Here is a 17,357-nt window from a genome sequence, read left to right on the forward strand (position 1 = left end):
AAAAAAAAAAAAAATCCCTCAGAACCACTGTTAGCCATATCTTTCTGCCTCCCTCTGTTCATCTATATTTAGCTGCCAACACATTACGATCATTTTTAATGATGATAGGGTGAGCTGTTTCACTCACACTTCTGACACCAACCAATTCTCCAGCTCTCCGGATACCAACTGGGCGTCCTACAATTCAGTTCAATTCTGAAGCCAACTACTTGGATCAACTACAGATCCCAAAGATTAAAGACTCAGTCCCACAACACTGCCCCCACTTCAGATGTTAGTCCTCAGTCCTGGGCTTCCAGTACTTCTGACTGACTTGCTACATATTCCTAAGGAGAAGTGGTGATATACAGGGGTCAATTCTCAATTTATTCCTGACCTTAACAGAAGTGCTCCTAACTTATAATCATCAACCTAAAGGTCTATATTCATTGTTGATGGATACTACAGATTAGATTAACTTTCCTCCAGATTCTAAGTGCTGAGCACAGATTTCTATTTTAAATATAACTGAGTGTTGAAATGTTTCAAGTGCTTTGCTGAAGCTATTAGAATAACGGAGATAGAGGCTCTCATCACACCACAGCATATTAAAATATCAGGCATTATTTGAATAAAATCTCAGTCATGTTATATATTTTAATGATTCATTGTGCATCAAACTTCAGGAGTCAAACTGCTTTCTTTTTATGTCTTAATATGAGCAATATACTAGTAATAGTAGATATTTTTGTATCTTTTCTTCTGTATTGAAAAAAGTTTGTAAATGAGAAGAACTGCCAATACCTTGAAAAAGTGGGGAAGTTTCCTGTAATCAGGGAGTGTCGATGGATATTTCAGCTTTCAAGTTATTTATGTTTTTCTGATTTCTAATTCTTCTTAAGTTTTAGTAATCTGTTACGTATTTGTGGAAATTATTCTTTCCTTCTCAATTTAAAATTAAATAAGATAAAGATGTTCATAATAATCTCTATAGGTTTTGAAATCTCTATCAATAGTCTTATCTACTATTATTAGGATTCATATGTGTCTTTGCACATTTTAAAATCAGTATTTCAAAAGATTTGGCTACTATATCCATTTCAATATCACTTTAGTTTTATTCTACTTTTTATTATATTCAATATAATTTTCATTTGTGCCTTTTGTTGGATTTATACTATATATTTTTTTAAATTCTTGAATTGGATCTGCAGGACTTGGCCTGTCCAGCAATCTTCTAATATTTGAATTTGCAGCTATCTTGTTAACTGTGAATACTTTTTCATTAAATAAATGCCACAAGTTTGATACAAGAGCTTCCTTATCTTTTCATATACATAAATTCTAAGTATCAAAACAAACAGTGATTGTCTTTCAGGTTTTTACTATTTTTAAATTTCTGAATGTACAGTTTTCCAAATATGATTATTTGATGGATGATAAACATTGTATTGTTACAAAATATTTTAGTTTTTAAAACTTTGTGGTCTACCAAGTGGTGCTGAACAAATGTCCTTTCTATATATATTTTGGTATAATATATTGTCCATCTATTAAAACTCATTAAAATTTTTTGGATCGTTAAATCTAGCAATCACAAATAGGACTGTATCCTAATCTATCTATGTGATTGAGGAATTGTCCGTTTTTCCCTTTTTGATTCTATTGTATTGATTCTTTGTATTTTTCTTAAGGAAAAATGCGCATAAGCAAAAGACTCTGGTCATTCACCCCCACCCTCATCCTCTGCTGTTCTGGAAATGGTGATGGTGTTACCATATATATATTTCCTCAAGTAGAGAACATGGGAGTGCACACTTGACTCCTGTCTTTCCTCAAGCTAACTGAGATGATCACTTAATACAGAATATTTCAGCCTCTGAATATCCCAATACCTGGTTGGATTTTATTTTACTTGCCATATTTCCTAGCTGTCCTCTGAACTCTTTAAAAATATCTTACAATGAGATACCACCTCACACCCATTAGGATGGCTACTATCAAAAAATCAGAAAACAAAGAGTCTACAAAGATGTGGAAAAATTGTAAACCTTGTTCACTGTTGGTTGGAATGTAAAATGGTGCAGCTAATATGGCAAATAGCTTAGTTGGGGAGGGGGGCGTCCTCAAAAAGTTAAACATAGAATTAACATATCCAAAAATATCACTTCTGGGTGTATACCCCAAAGAACTAAAAAGAGAGACTCAAAGAGATATTTGTACACCCATGTTCATAGCAACATTATTCACAATAGCCAAAAGGAAGAAGCCACCCAGGTGTCCATAAAGAACTATCCTTCCTGGGCTGACCGAGTGGCGTGTTGGTTAAGAGTTGGCTTGGGACGCCAGCTCTGAGAAGCAGGGCCCTGGTTCGGATCCCACATGAGGGTCACTGACGCTGCGCCCTCTACAGCTAAGATGGTGAACAACAGCTCGACCTGGAGCTGGGCCACCATGAGTCGCCGGCGACAGGTAGGCGGCAGAGGGGCTGGCCGGCAGTGGGCATGAGCTTTCATGAGCCACCATGAGCGGCCGTCCAATGGCCCGCGAGCGACTGCCTCACCCAGGAAGAGCGCAAGGATAATACCAACATGGGCCAGTGAAGCTACATCCTTCACAACTAGACTTAAGAACAAAAGGACAGCAACTTGTCTGTTCCCCTTCCCCGATCCCCCAATGCTGTTCCACTCCTCCAATACCCCAATAAGAAATTTTTTTTTTAATTGGGGAATTGGGGGGATGGGAACAGTGCTGGGGAATTGGGGGAAGGGGAACAGACAAGTTGCTGTCCTTTTGTTCTTCAGTCTAGTTGTGGAGGATGTTGCTTCACTGGCCCAAGTTGGCACCATCATTGTGCTCTTCCCAGGCGAGGAAGATCAGTTGCCGGTTTCTGGACAGCCGCTCACTGCGGCTGCTGGCCGCTCACACTGGCTGCTGGCTACATACGGTAGCCCATGGCAACCCACTGCCACAGGGGCTGCAGCCTATGCTGTCGCCGGCGAATCATGGCACCCCAGCTCCAGGTTGAGCTGTTGTTCAGTATCTTAGCTGTAGAGGGCAGTGTCACTGGCCCTCATATGTGGGATCCGAACTGGCGTCCCAAGCCAGTTCTTAACCATCGCACCACTCGGCCGGCCCCCCAATAAGAAATCTTAAAAAAAAAAAAAAAAGAACAATCCTTTCCCATTTATTTCAGTAAGACTTGTGACAGGCCCTTTGTTTACCTAAAAAAAGACCAATGCAGACCTTCCAAATTCCCATTCTTTTGACTACCACATTGGTCGTCCTGACTGATCAATGGGAACAATGCTTGGTAACATGACTTAATAAAACTTTACAGAAACCTACCACTCCCAAGGCCCTGAATGTAGTAACACTGTTAACCACTGTAATTCAGAACAACACCACTGCCACATCTGCTCCCAAGAGTAGGTGACTTAATTAAGAGTAAAACATTCCCTGATAAACAGTAGGTCATACCACAGGCTCCTCTACTCCCACATATGGGGATTTTTCAAAAACTGTTTACCCCTCAGTAGAGAAGAAAAGCTCTTTTCTGTCTGACTTTTGCAACATTTGCAGATTTTGTGGTTGGAACATTCTATTGTAATAACTCTTTGAATAAAATCTCTCCTTACTACATTTGACAGTGGTAAATATTTCAGTTGTTCCATCTGGGTTCAAAAATTGATAGTCTTTATTTTTCCAGCACAGGTTTAAAACATATACACAGGTGACACTAGTTCCTGTGTTTACACATTTTTGAATCATTAATAATTTGCATCTGTTTCATAATTATATTACAAAGAGATATATATCAAAATATTCCTGTGACTGAGAGTGCATCCTTCTATTATTCTTGTGAATATGCCCATTTTGCTGCTCTGAAAACTGTACAAGCAACAAAACTCCCCATAACAAAATGGATTGAGGGCCAGCCAAGTGGCTCAGTTGGTTAAGAGCTTGCCCAAGAGTGCAAGCTCTGAGCAACAGGGTCACCGGTTCAATTCCCACATGGGCCTGTGATGCTGTGCCCTAGCTGAGCTGCTGCTGAGCTGCCAACAGGTGGCAGAATGGCTCAGCTGGTGAGAGCACGTGCTCCTAACAACAAGGCTGCTGGTTTGAATGGTGGGCTACGCCCACCTGAAACTAAGACTGAACTTGGCACCTTGAGCTGAGCTGCTGCCCAGATGGCTCAGTGGATACAGCGTGCGCTCTTAACAATGAGGCTGCTGGTTCGACTCCTGCATGGGATGGTGGGTATGCCCAGCCGCAGCTAATTGAACACAGCACCTTGAACTGAGCAGCGCAACTGGACCTTGCTGCGCCCTCCATAGCGAACATTGAAGGACAACTTGGCTGTTCCCCTCTCCCAATACCCCAATGAAATCTTAAAAAACAACAACAAAAAAACGGATTGATAACTTTTGTCTACAATCAGCCTCTCCTCTACTGTTCTGTGTTCAACGGAAAGTTGCATTATCAACTCATTTCCTTGCTTGGAATCATGAAAGTCAATGCTAAAACTTCTTTCTTACCAAAACGGCTAGTTAGGAATACTGCATAAAACAAAATAACCTACCTTCTAAAGATCTCCAAAACCCATCCCATTCACTGCATATTTTAGAAATGTCCTAATGTATCTTCTTGTATTCATCTTTGGGTGATACCAGCACTTTCTTCTCATTTTTACCTGAAAATATGTTAAATATATTAACTTCCCTATCTAAACATAATATTTCAGTTGATTGCCATTTCTCTATGGACGAAACCTTCCACACATCGGAATGTGAATAAATATACTTTATACATAGTTGATATTAACTAAGGGATGTTGCCATAAAAATATTGAGGGTAGACATGATGTTGTTTGTTATTGGATCACCTACTTTTACTTCCTTTAGGGTTCATATTGAAGACAATATAACTCCCTACTAAATGCCCAGAGAAATATTGCAAAATTGATGATTTTTAGGTGAAAATGGATCCCAATGTCTTCTGAAAAACTATGTGTTTTACAGATTTTGTTATCCACACCTGACAGAACATTCAGAAATAGAAAAATTAGAAGAGCTAAATGCATTCGTTTTAAAATAAACTTTCTAATTACTCTCAGAATGAACAGATAGTGAATTAGAAATTACATTCAATTCAGATATTATTGACTTAAGTATATTATTGAGATAGGAAAAATTATAGACAGTCAGGGAAATTGCCACAGTAGAGGAAATCAGGGTGAAAACCATAACAGAGACAAGGAAATAATTTTAATAGCTGACAGATAGGTTTAAGTCACAGGACCCGCCAGAGTGACAAACTCAGGTGGGGGAGGAGGAAAAGCTTTTTTTCAAGCCTATAACAAAAAAGTTAGGAATTCCCTGGTAAAATGAGCAGAAAATAAAGATATCTTCAAAGCCTCAGCTGCAGCCTTGAAAGTCCCAGCTTTAAGATAACTTTCCTGCCAAAGGAGAAGCATCAATTATGCTCTGGGACAAGCCTCAGTCTTGGCCTTGAGAGCCCAGCCTGGAGATAACACACCTTGCGGAGCTAAAGCACCAATTAAGCTCTGAGACAACCAGGCTGTTTGGACAAAAGCCCCCTCCAGGCTGCATAAATCTGATCATAGTGCCAAAAGGAGCTAGCCAGCCCTTCTTCCCAGACATACAAAAGGTATAAAAACAAATCCTTTGCTCTAACTAGCGGGCATTTCAGTTTCCGGTGCCCCCCTCTCACTTTGAGAGCTGTAACTCTTTCTGCTCTAATAAACTATCCTCAGCTGCAAGCTTTCTCTCTCTGGTCCGTGTCTCCATTCTTCAGTGCTGGAGACCACGATCCTGGCGTACACACATCAAAAATCCTGCTTCATTATGATTTGAACAAGTATATCTGAAAGGTATTTGAAAGTAACTTATCTCAAGTGTGAAATAGAATAAGAATTATAAGAAAACAATGCAATTTACAACAATTTTTAAAAAGTTCTTTCTTTTTTAAAGCAATGTTTAGTGACCTAAATTATCACCTGGCATAGTCCTCCACACCTCATACCCCAGGTCATGTCCCCATGAAAGTCTCTGGTACTGCAAAGTGCTGAGTCTTGGCCTCAGGCGTGAATTGGGATAAAAACAGAAATGCTGTTCTCTTGGGTGTCAGTATGAAATGGCCTATGCCACCCGGTATAAGAATTTTCTATTTCACATTCTAGTTTGTAATCCCTACACAAATTCCACTTGTTTAAACTGCTTAAATTAATTCTAATTGCAGAAGTGTCCCTGGACCCAATCAGCGGACCCTACCCCCCCCAACCCCCCTCACTGCGGATCCCAGCTTCCGCTGAGTTGCTTCAGCCTCATCCACAGGATTTAGGTGCAACCCGCAGGGAAATACAGCTTTTCATTTAAACCTTTTACATCTGAGTAAAACACCTTAGTTGACAACATAAGCAGCCACACAACTGCAAGTTTTTACCTTAAAACTGTTACAGCTAGTAATTTTAAAAAGGCAGGAAGCAACAATAGGCAGTTGAACGAGACGAGAAACACAGCAGGATTTCTAAACCCGGAAGAAACACCTTGGGAGATACATGGAGGAGCTAGCAGGCCCCGCCCGGCTCCGCCGCCGGGACATTATCTCGCCGCCCCCGCGCGGCCCCTTGCGCAGGACCGACCTCTCTCCACGTCCCGTCCCCTAAGGGTCGCCCTCGGTACAGGCCCCGCCCCCAAGCCGCCCCGCCTCTTCTCTCGGCGCGCGCAGTTCCCCACAGACCCGGAAGCGGAGAAGGCAGACCGCAGGGCGCAGTGTGGGAAGTAAGTGTCCGGCTTTCTATTTTCAATATGGGCTCGCGTCCCCCATCTCAGTACTGGCGTCTGGGGTTGCCGCGGATCTTAAAATCCTCGCATCCGCCCCTCTCCCCCAAGTAAATTCACACGTCGCTGTGTCAGGCCCGGAGCCCTTCCCTTTGGGTTTAAAATGGCTCTGAGGCTGCTCCCTACACTCGGCTTTTCTGTCTTTGATCCACGTAGACACAGCGTTTCGACTCGTTCTTTCCTAAATCCCTTTGCCGACCTCTCTGTTCCGCCTGCGCCGTTAAAACCCGTTGGCAGGTGGATTCGCGGCCTCCAACCTCGCCCTCTAGGCCCCTCTGGGTTGCGCCGGTCACCCCGCCCCAGGAGAGGCCGCATCCTCTTCCTGGCCCTGGGTTTCTGGAGACTCCCCCCGCTCCCCGCCGCATCTGCAGGCGTCCTCAGGCCGATCCTTCTGTTCCCCAGGCCTTCCCTTCGTAGTCACCCTTCCCCTGACCCCGCTTTGGGGAAGGTGACCTGGGCCTGATTTATGGCACCCGATATTCTTCCATCCCAAATTCCACCCCTGTGGAAAATGTGCTTTTCGTGGAGGCTCGAGTGTCTTTCTGTCTTGTGCAGCAGCATTGTTTCCTGCCTATTTCGGGTTAGTAGCTTTAAAAGTTTCAAGGTAAAAGCTTACAAGCATCGTATTCCATCCCACTCCTGAATGTGCAGGCCAGGGGGTCAGAAAACAGCGACTGAGAAAGAAATCGGTAAACTGAAAAGAGAAGAATGAGGGAGAACAGATGGCAATGTAAAGAATGAGTGAGGATTTGCAAAGAGACAGTAAGAGTGGAAGAGAATAAGCTGTGAAAGTAGCAGGGGGAGAAAATAGAAGTTTAGAGAAAAGCAGGATCTCCAAGAACATGAAGATGAGCAAACAGGAGAGGGGCCTTTGGTAGGTGGTAGGAGCTGGGGCAACAATAGTGAGGCACTTCGGACACAGTGGGACAACAGGTTAAAAGAATTGGATTTATGGGCCACAGAGCCACATGGTACCTGTTACTGGAAATAGGAGAAAGGGTCATCAGAACAGGAAGAAATGGCAGGAAAGAAGTCTAGGCACCTGAGGATGCCATAGATGGGGGAGGAAGGGAGTGTGACAGAGAAGAAGGAATGTAACAACAGAGAGGGAGCCAAAATGGGGGAAGAAAGTGGTGATATACATCAAGATTGGAGATGATCAGAAAAGTTGGGGAGAAAGAGCAACAAGGGGATAGAAGTTAGTGGGGGAGGGCACGTGTGAGAGAAGGGGAAAAACAGGAGAGGGGGACAAAATGAGCAGAATAGAAAACAAGAAAAAGATACAGATATAGAAAAGGAGAGAGGGATACGAATAGTAGTGATGAAAGGGGGGGATCCACATCTGGGTATGTACCCAAAGGAAATGAAACATATTTTGAAGAGATATCTGCACTCCCCGAGCATTACTGCGTTATTCACAACAGCCAAGATGTGGAAAAAAGCCTAAATGACTTTTGACACATGAATGGGTAAAGAAAAGGAGGTCTATCTATCTATCTATGATGAATTATTACTCATTCATAAAAATGAAGGAATCCACAACTAGACTGAAGACCAAAATGCAGCAACTTGTCTGTTCCCCTTCCCTCAGTTCCCCAGCACTGTTCCCATCCCCCCAATTCCCCAATAAAAAGATAAAAAATAAAATAAATAAAAATGAAGGAAATCCTGCCATTTACGACAACATGGTTGAACCTGGAGAATATTTTTTTAAGTGAAGTAAGCCAGGCAGAGAAAGACAAATATTGTATGATCTTGCTGTATGTGGAATCTAGAAAAGTCAGACTCAGAACCAGAGAGGAGAGTGGTGTTTACCAGGGGCTGGGAGGTGGTAAAATGGGGAGAGATTGGTCACAAAGTACACACTTTCAGTTGTAAAATGAATCAGTTCTGGTTATCTAATATACAGCATAGTGGCTATAGTTAATCACACTGTGTTGCATACTTGAAATGTGCTGAGAGAGAAACCCAAAGTGTTCTGACCACACAGACACAAAAATGGTAACTGTGATTTGAGGGATGTGTTAATTAAATTGACTGTGATAATTATTTCAAGTGGCCATGTTGTTCTCCCTAAATATACACAACTTGTATTTGTCGATTATGCCTCAGTGAAAGTGGAAAAGAACAAGCAGGTGGGAGGTGGTCCTGAATCCCGCTTCACATTAGATTGCTGAGGCATTTTGCAGTGACATCCCTTGTGCCCCCTGACCAGAAAGTCTCATTCAAATATTGGGGTGGGGCCAGCCTCCATGATATTTAAAGTGCTTCAGGTGATTCTAATCTGTATCCATCAGTGAGCAGCGAGGCTCTGTGTCCTCCATTTCTGAGGGTTGAGGTCTGGGGTGAGGGTGAGTGGGGGTCAGCTCTGCATGGGGTTTGATCCGGGCAGTGACCTAAAGGAGTGTGGAGTCAGCCGAGGTCCCCACTGCGGCAGTGTATGTGAGGGCTCCACCAGGAGGGGAGCGTGTTCTGAAGAAACAGGCGGAAAACTCACTTGTTGGCTTCTGAGTAGGAGCTTACTGTCTGTGAATCCCTCCTGTGGCAGGGGCAGCAGACACTGTGTTTTCCGCATGCCGAGGTCTCCCCTGTGGGTCTCCCCTGTGTGTGGTTGATACGTTGACAAACAGTCTCTTTTTAACTTTCCAGATTGACTTCTAAAGACTCTTGCCTGAGGAAGAAGCCCTGCAGAGGAGGCAGAGGAAAGAAAGAGGGGTCAGGAATGGCTGTTTCTCAGGTAGTCATATTCTCGGTTGATAGTTGTGTCTGTCCTTCCTGAAATGCTCTTCTTTGACTTGCTGATCTTCTGACCTGCAATATTCTGCCTGACACTTGTTTGTTCATTCAACCTGGGCCTTCCTTCAGTCCCTCTCATCCCATGGGACCTGGTGACATCGAACTTGTGATGAGGCTCCACTGGGCCTCATCCTGGTCAGGGCTTCATGCCCTTGGATTGGAGATGGAGTGTGGGCCCTGTGGCAACTGTGTATTTGGGCAACAGGGGTTATTTAGGGGCCACATCTGTCACCTCCCTGTCAACCAGGATAAAAAGATGCACATGGAAGTCATGTATTGATACATACAAATACCTGATAAGTTCTGGAAAAGGGACCAATAAGTAGAAATCTTTCTGATTGTTTTTGTAATACATCTGAAACTAAATGAGTGACTAGTCACTAACTTCAAAATCTTAATAATGGTCAATGGACTGGAAAGTTCACGAACAGGCATCAGTGACTGAGGCTATTTTATTCTGTCATCAATTTTAAAATATGAAATCAACCGAAATGTCTGACAGCTGGCGATTCTTTAAATCATTTTTATCACATCCCTTTCTCAGAGGTTGCATTTTCACTCTGTGGATTGTATCTTTTGACACAAAGAAGGCTTTATGTTTGATGTGGTTAAGGTTCTGGCTTCATTCTTTTGCATGTAGATATCCAATTTTTCCAGCACCATTTGTTGAAGAAGCTGTCCTTTCCCCTTGTGTAGTCTTAGTGTCATTGTCAAAAATCATTTGGCATATACGCAGGGGTTTTATTTCTAAACTTTCTCTTTGTTCCATGGGTTTATGGATCTGGATTAATGCCAGGATCACACCAACCTGATTACTCTTGCTTTGTGAGATTTCAACTTTCTTCTTTTTCAAGAGTGTTTTGTCTACTTGGAGTCGCTTGACGTTCCATATGTGTTTTAGCGTGGTTTTTTTCCTATTTCTGCAGAAATTGCCTTTGGGATTTTGATAGGGATTGCATTGAATCTATAGAACACTTTATCAACTTTTTAACAATATTAAGTCTTCCAATGCATGAGTACAAGATATTTACTATTTATTTGTATCTTTGATTTTTTTTTTTTTAGCAATGTTTTCTAGTTTTCAGTGTAGAAGTCTTCCACCTCCTTTCCAAAGTTTATTCCTAAGTATTTCACCCTTTTTGATGCTATGGTAAATAGCATTGTTTTCTTACTTTCCTTTTTCCAATTATTCCTTGTCAGTGTGTAGAAATGCATCTGATTTTTGTGTGTAGATTTTGAATCCTGCAAATTTTCTAAAATTGTTTTTTTTTTTTTTGGTAACAGCTTTCTTGAGGATCTTTATGGTTTTGTACATATAAGATCTTAACATCTGCAAAAAAAGATAATTTCTCTTCTTTTCCAATTGAGATGACTTTTTTTTTCTTTTTCTTGTCTAATCACTATGCCTAGGACTTGCAGTACTTCGTTGAATAATAATAGTTTGGAGAGAGTGCATCTTTGCCTCCTTCCTGAACATAGAGGAAAACTTTCAGTTTTTCACCATTGAATGTGATGTCAGCTGTGTGCTTTTCTTTTCTTTTTTGTTTTTTAGAGATTTTATTGGGGAATTAGGGGAGGGGAACAGACAAGTTGCTGTCCTTTTGTTCTTCAGTCTAGTTGTGGAGGACGTCTTTTCACTGGCCCATGTCGTTATTATCATTGTGCTCTTCCCAGCTGAGGCAGTCGGTCGCCGGCCATTGGACGGACACTCAACGGTGGCTCACACCGGCTGCCTGCCGCTCACGGCAGCCCACTGCAGCCTACACTGTCGCCTGCCACTCATGGCAGCCCATCTCCAGATTGAGCTGTTGTTCACCATCTTAGCTGTAGAGGGTGCAGTGTCAGTGGTTCATGTGGGAACCAAACCGGCAGCCCTGCTGCTCAGAGCTCGCCTTCCCAAGCCAACTCTTAACCAACTGAGCCACTCAGCCAGCCCAGCTGTGTGCTTTTCATATATGGCTTTTATTGTGTTGAAGTAGTTTACTATGCCCAGTTTATTGAGTGTTTTTATCTTGAAATGTTGAATTTTGTCAAAAGATTTTTCTACATCAATTGAGATGATCATGTTTTTTTCCTTCATTCTATTAATGTAGTATATTGCATTGAATAATTTTTGTATGTTTATTTATCCTTGCTTAACAGGAATAAATTCTGTTTGATGATGATATATAATTATTTTACTGTGCTGGTGAATTTGGTTTGCTAGTATTTTGTTAAGAGGTTTTTCATTAATGTTGATGAGGGGTATTGGTGTGTAGATTTCTTGTGTGTTTCTCTAGGTTTGGTATAGAATCATGCAGGAGCCATAGAATGAGTTTGCAAGTGTTCCCTCTTAAGTTCTTTGGAATATTTTTAGCAGGATTAGTGTTGTATTCTTCCATAAATGTTTGGGAGACTTCTGCAGTGAAACCACCTTGTCCTGAGTTTTTCTTTGTTTTTGTTTTTGTTTTTGTTTTTGTTTTTTAAGCTGAGCCATCCTGCCAACAGCTCAGCGGCTGCTCAGCTCGGGCCGGAATCAAACCACTGTTGCTCAGAGCTCAAACTCTTGAGCAAGCTCTTAACCAAATGAGCCACTCGGCTGGCCTCTTTGTTGGAAGTATTTAATTACTGCTTGCATTTCGGTAGTTTTAATTCCATTTACATTTTTTAATTCTTAATGATTAGCTCTTAGAAGGTTGTATGTTTCTGGAAATTTATCCATGTTTTCTAAGTTACATAATTTTTTTTTACTTGTAATTTTGATGTTCATACTTATTTTTACCCTATTAAAAGTTTTCTGTGACATCAGTTGTAATGTCCCCTCTTATATTTCTGATTTTAGTTGTGAAATCGTCTTATTTTCTTAGTCTACCTAAGAGTTTGTCAATTTGTTAATTTTTCAAAAAACCAACTCTTTTGCTGATTTTTTTTCCTGTTTCATTTATCTCTGTTCTGATATTTCTATTTATTTCCTTCAGGCAAATTTGGATTTACTTTTTTCTTATTTTTCAATTACCTTGAGGTATAAAATATAGTTCTTATTTGAGCTCTTTGCTTTTTGTTTTTGTTTTTTTTTTAGCTGAGCCATCCTGCCACATGTTGGCAGCTCAGCTCAGCTCGGGCTGGGACTCGAACCGCTGTTGCTCAGAGCTTGCACTCTTGAGCGAGCTCTTAACCAACTGAGTCACTAGGCCGGCCTCTTTGCTTTTTTTAAATGTAAGCGTATACCACAGTAAATGTTCATGTTAGTGCTGCTTTCACTGCATCCCATACTTTTTTTTTTTTGAATAGTGTGTTTTCCAGGACCCATCAGTTCAAAGTCAAGTAGTTGTTTCAATTTAGTTGTGGAGGGCACAGCTCAGTGGCCGATGCAGGGATTGAACCTGCAACCTTGGTGTTATGAGCACTGCGCTCAACCAACTAAGCTAACCGGCCGTGCCATACATTTTGATGTTTCGTATTTTCAGTTATACCCAGACATTATAAAAATTCCTTTGTGATTTCTTTTTTGACCTACTGATTGTATAAAAATATTTGTTTAATTTCCACATTTTGTGGATTTTTCTGTTTTTGTTCTGCCACTTCTTCCTAGTTTCATTTCATTATAGTTAGAGAAGAATGCTTTTTATGATTTCAATTTTTAAAAAATTGTTAAGATTTTTTTTGTGGCCTAACGTCTATAATAGAGAATATTCCAATGTGCTTGAGAAGAATGTGTTTTCTGCTGTTGTTGGGTGGAGTATTCCATATATGTGTTAGGTCTGATTCGTCTATAGTGTTGTTCAAGTCCTGTGTATCCTTCTTATCTCCTGTTTGATGGTTGTATCCATAATTAAAACTGTGCTACTGGGCCGGCCGAGTGGCGTGTTGGTTAAGAGTTAGCTTAAGAGCGAGAGCTCTGAGAAACAGGGCCACTGGGTCGATTCCCATATGGGCCAGTGATGCTGCGCCTGAGCTGAGCTGCCTCTAAGCTGCCAACAGGTGACAGGATGGCTCAGCTAGTGAGAGCACGTGCTCCTAACAACAAGGTTGCCTGTTTGATGGTGGGCTACGCCTGACTGCAACTAAGGCTGAACTCGGCACCTTGAGCTGAGCTGCCACCTGGATGGCTCAGTAGATAAGAGCGTGCACTCTTTTTTTTTTTTAAGATTTTATTGGGGAATTGGGGGAGGGGAACAGTGTTGGGGAATCAGGGAAAGGGAACAGACAAGTTGCTGTCCTTTTGTTCTTCAATCTAGTTGTGGAGGATGTCACTTAACTGGCTCATGTTGGTATTATCATTGCGCTCTTCCCAGGTGAGGCAGTCCCTCACCAGCCATTGGATGGCAGCTCATGGCAGCTCACGAAAGCTCACACCCGCTGCCTGCCAGCCCCACTGCAGCCTACACCATCACCTCACAGCAGCCCAGCTCCAGGTTGAGCTGTTGTTCACTGTCTTAGCTGTAGAGGGTGCATTGTCACTGGCCCTCATATGTGGGATCCAAACCAAGGCCCTGCTGCTTAGAGCTGGCATCCCAAGCCAACTCCTAACCAGTGCGCCACTTGGCCGGCCCGAGAGCGTGCACTCTTAACAACAAGGCTGCTGGTTCAACTCCCGCATGGGATGGTGGCTATGCCCACCCGTAACTAAGATTGAACACAGCACCTTGAGCTTAGAGGCCATGAGCTTCTGATAGGCAGCCCCATGGTGACTGGCACCCTCGATAACTAAGATTGAAAAACAAAACTCGGCTGGTCCCCCTCCCCAATTCCCCAACACTGTTCCCCTTCTCCAATTCTGCAATAAAATCTAAAATTAAAAAAAAAATTTTACTCATTGCTATTGCTGTTATCATTACAGTTTGACCTTTCTGTCTGATCTGATTATTATCTCTATTTTGGAGGAAGGCAAACCCTGGACTGTGAAGGGTGAGGTGAAAAATAGCAAAAAGCCCAAATCAGTTGGAATGTGTCAAAGGTGCCAACAGAGGTAAGAGCTCAGAAAGGGAGAGAGGAAGCCATGCCATTAACAGTGTTTGGGAAACTCTCCCAAAGTGGGAGAGTTCTAAGGGGAAACAGATGTTTGTTTCTTGTGAACTCAGAGGAAATTTTTCTGACCTTTCTTTAATGGCACTGTGAACTTTGACATCTCTGAAGATACCAATCATGCTAGACACTGAATATCACTCAATGGGTAGAACATAACATCTAACACTTGTGCATAGACAACTGGGTATTGAATTTTTATTTGTATAATTCATGTATTATGCACAGAAGTAAGATATCCACATTGATTTGAAGGATATCATAATTTCTTAAGGAAAATCATGAGAAATTAAAATTAGAGATACACAACTTGTTCCAAATTCCTTTACGTGTATCTATCAGAAAAAACACACTTCAACCACATCAATTCTTATACCTCTCTCCTTATATTGTGTGGAGTTAAAAATTCTCTTCGTGGCTCCTTTGGTGAAATGTGTTTTTCATTTCAGGGACGGTTGACGTTCAAGGATGTGTTCATAGAGTTCTCTGAGGAGGAGTGGGAGTGCCTGGACCCAGCTCAGCGGAAACTGTACATGGACGTGATGTTGGAGAACTACAGGAACCTGCTCTCCCTGGGTGAGGATAACTTCCCTCCAGAAGTTGGGATCTGCCTTGGATATTGTTACATTTTTCCTTGTGCGCCTCTTGGGAGCGCTTATGGTTTGACTTCAGTCAAAATCTAGAGTTCTCTTGACTGAGATCAAACCCCTGTTTACTCAGAAATTAATAGCTTCATTATTATTTGGATCAGGACTTTAAACTTGCTTTTTTGTCAAATGATGGCCCATTTCATGATACATTGGGAATGTTCCAGAGCTTAAGTATTTATAAATCCCTATGGCATATTTAAAAATACCCAGTGTTCTGATTTCTCTCCCTGTGCTTCTGGTTCAGTAGTTCCTGAAAGAGAGCTGGGTATCTACATATTACACTGGTCCCTATGCATAGAAGGAGGCAAGTAATGGATGGATTTGTGAAATACTTTTCTAGACCCATCTGTAATGTCCTCCTTTCTCAGCTGAAGAAACAGCAGGGTGTCTGGAAAAGCCACTGCACTTCACATTCCTTTCTTTTTTTCTTTTTTTTTTTAGTTTTTTTTTTTATTGGGGTATTGGCGGATGGGAACAGCGCTGGGGGATTGGGGAAAGGGGAACAGATAAGTTGCTGTCCTTTAATTCTTCAGTCTAGTTGTGGAGGACATTGCTTCACTGGCCCTAGTTGGCACCATCATTGTGCTTTTCCCAGGTGAGGCAGATCAGTCGCCGGCTTCTGGACGGCCGCTCATGGCAGTTGTTGGCCACTCACACTGGCTGCTGGCTACACACGGTAGCCCATGGCAGCCCACTGCAGCAGGGGCTGCAGCCAACGCCGTCGCCAACAACTCACGGCAGCCCAGCTCCAGGTTGAGCTGTTGTTCAGCATCTTAGCTGTAGAGAACAGTGTCACTGGCCCTCATATATGGGATCTGAACCAGGGCCCTCTGGCGTCCCAAGCCAGTTCTTAACCAATGCGCCACTCAGCCGGCCCCACATTCCTTTCTTAAGATTAGGAATGTCTATCTGATCTGATTATTAACTCCATTTTGGTGGAAGGCAAAGAGCCCTGGACTGTGAAGAGTGAGGTGAAAAATAGCAAAAATCCCAAACCAGTTGGAATGTACGAGGTATAATAAAACAATACAGTGAATGCTTAAATAAACAAAATTTTGGGGCCGGCTGAGTGGCACGTTGGTTAAGAGCTGGCTTGGGACGCCAGAGGGCCCCGGTTCAGATCCCGTGTATGAAGGCCAGTGACACTGCCCTCCACAGCTAAGATGCTGAACAACAGCTCAACCTGGAGCTGGGCTGTGTGAGTCGCCGGCGATGGCGTAGGCTGCAGCCCCTGTGGCAGTGGGTTGCCATGGGCTACCGTGTGTAGCCAGCAGCCAGCGTGAGCGGCCAGCAGCCGCAGTGAGCAGCCGTCCAGAAGCCGGCGACTGATCTGCCTCTGCTGGGAAGAGCGCAATGAGGGTGCCAACTTGGGCCAGTGAAGCAACGTCCTCCACAACTAGACTGAAGAACAAAAGGACAGCAACTTGTCTGTTCTCCTTCCCCCAACTCCCCAGCGCTGATCCCATCCCCCAATTCCCCAGTAAAAATCTTTGAAAAAAAACAAAAAACTTTACTATTAAAAAAAAAATGTATGACAGTAAAGGACATACTGCTATTAATCCCCCTCAGAATACTCCCCCTCGCTTTGAACACACTTTTCCCATCGTTCTTGCCACTTTCTGAAGCAGTTTTGGAAGTCCTCTTTTGTGAGTGTCTTTAGTTGCATTGTCGTGACTGCCTCGATGTCCTGAATCATTTTGACTTTGGGGAAGAGCCAGAAATCACAGTGTCAGATCCGGTGAATAACGTGGATGAGGACACATCGTAATGTTTTTATTTGACGGAAATTGCCGTATACCAGAAGCAATGTGCAACACAGAGCTTTGTCATGATAGAGGATAATTTATGGTACACTTTTTTTTAAGATTTTTTTCTTGGGGAATTGGGGAGGGGAACAGTGTTAGGGAATTGGGGAAGGGGAACATTGTGTTTTTCCAGGACCCGTCAGCTTTAAGTCCAGTTGCCGCTTTCAATCTAGTTGCAGGGGTGGGGCGTAGTCCACCATCCCATGTGGGAGTCTGTCACGTCCAGCGTGGCAAGGGCAAATGGGACACGAGAGGGGCGG

General features: G+C 42.7%; 2 protein-coding genes and 1 non-coding gene across 3 annotated transcripts in view; 2 read left to right on the forward strand and 1 right to left on the reverse strand.

Annotated features, from left to right (window-relative positions):
- The window catches only part of LOC109377649 (zinc finger protein 813-like), a 17,906-nt gene extending 3,058 nt beyond the window's left edge, over window positions 1-14,848 (forward strand). Inside the window, exons 3-5 of the mRNA XM_019634068.1 lie at window positions 6,407-6,782; window positions 9,492-9,579; window positions 14,505-14,848. Coding sequence (XP_019489613.1) covers window positions 6,407-6,782; window positions 9,492-9,579; window positions 14,505-14,522 — 482 coding nt within the window. The 3' untranslated portion in view covers window positions 14,523-14,848. The remainder of the gene's footprint in view (window positions 1-6,406; window positions 6,783-9,491; window positions 9,580-14,504) is intronic.
- Window positions 12,980-13,052, reverse strand: TRNAM-CAU (transfer RNA methionine (anticodon CAU)). The gene has a single exon. It is a non-coding gene; the product is annotated as a tRNA-Met (tRNA).
- Window positions 14,849-15,073: 225 nt separating the features above from the next.
- The window catches only part of LOC109377653 (zinc finger protein 665-like), a 21,697-nt gene continuing 19,413 nt past the window's right edge, over window positions 15,074-17,357 (forward strand). Inside the window, exon 1 of the mRNA XM_019634071.1 lies at window positions 15,074-15,218. Coding sequence (XP_019489616.1) covers window positions 15,074-15,218 — 145 coding nt within the window. The remainder of the gene's footprint in view (window positions 15,219-17,357) is intronic.

This window comes from Hipposideros armiger, unplaced genomic scaffold (assembly GCF_001890085.2).
Source record: "Hipposideros armiger isolate ML-2016 unplaced genomic scaffold, ASM189008v1 scaffold_1488, whole genome shotgun sequence".
Taxonomy (NCBI): Eukaryota; Metazoa; Chordata; class Mammalia; order Chiroptera; family Hipposideridae; genus Hipposideros; species Hipposideros armiger.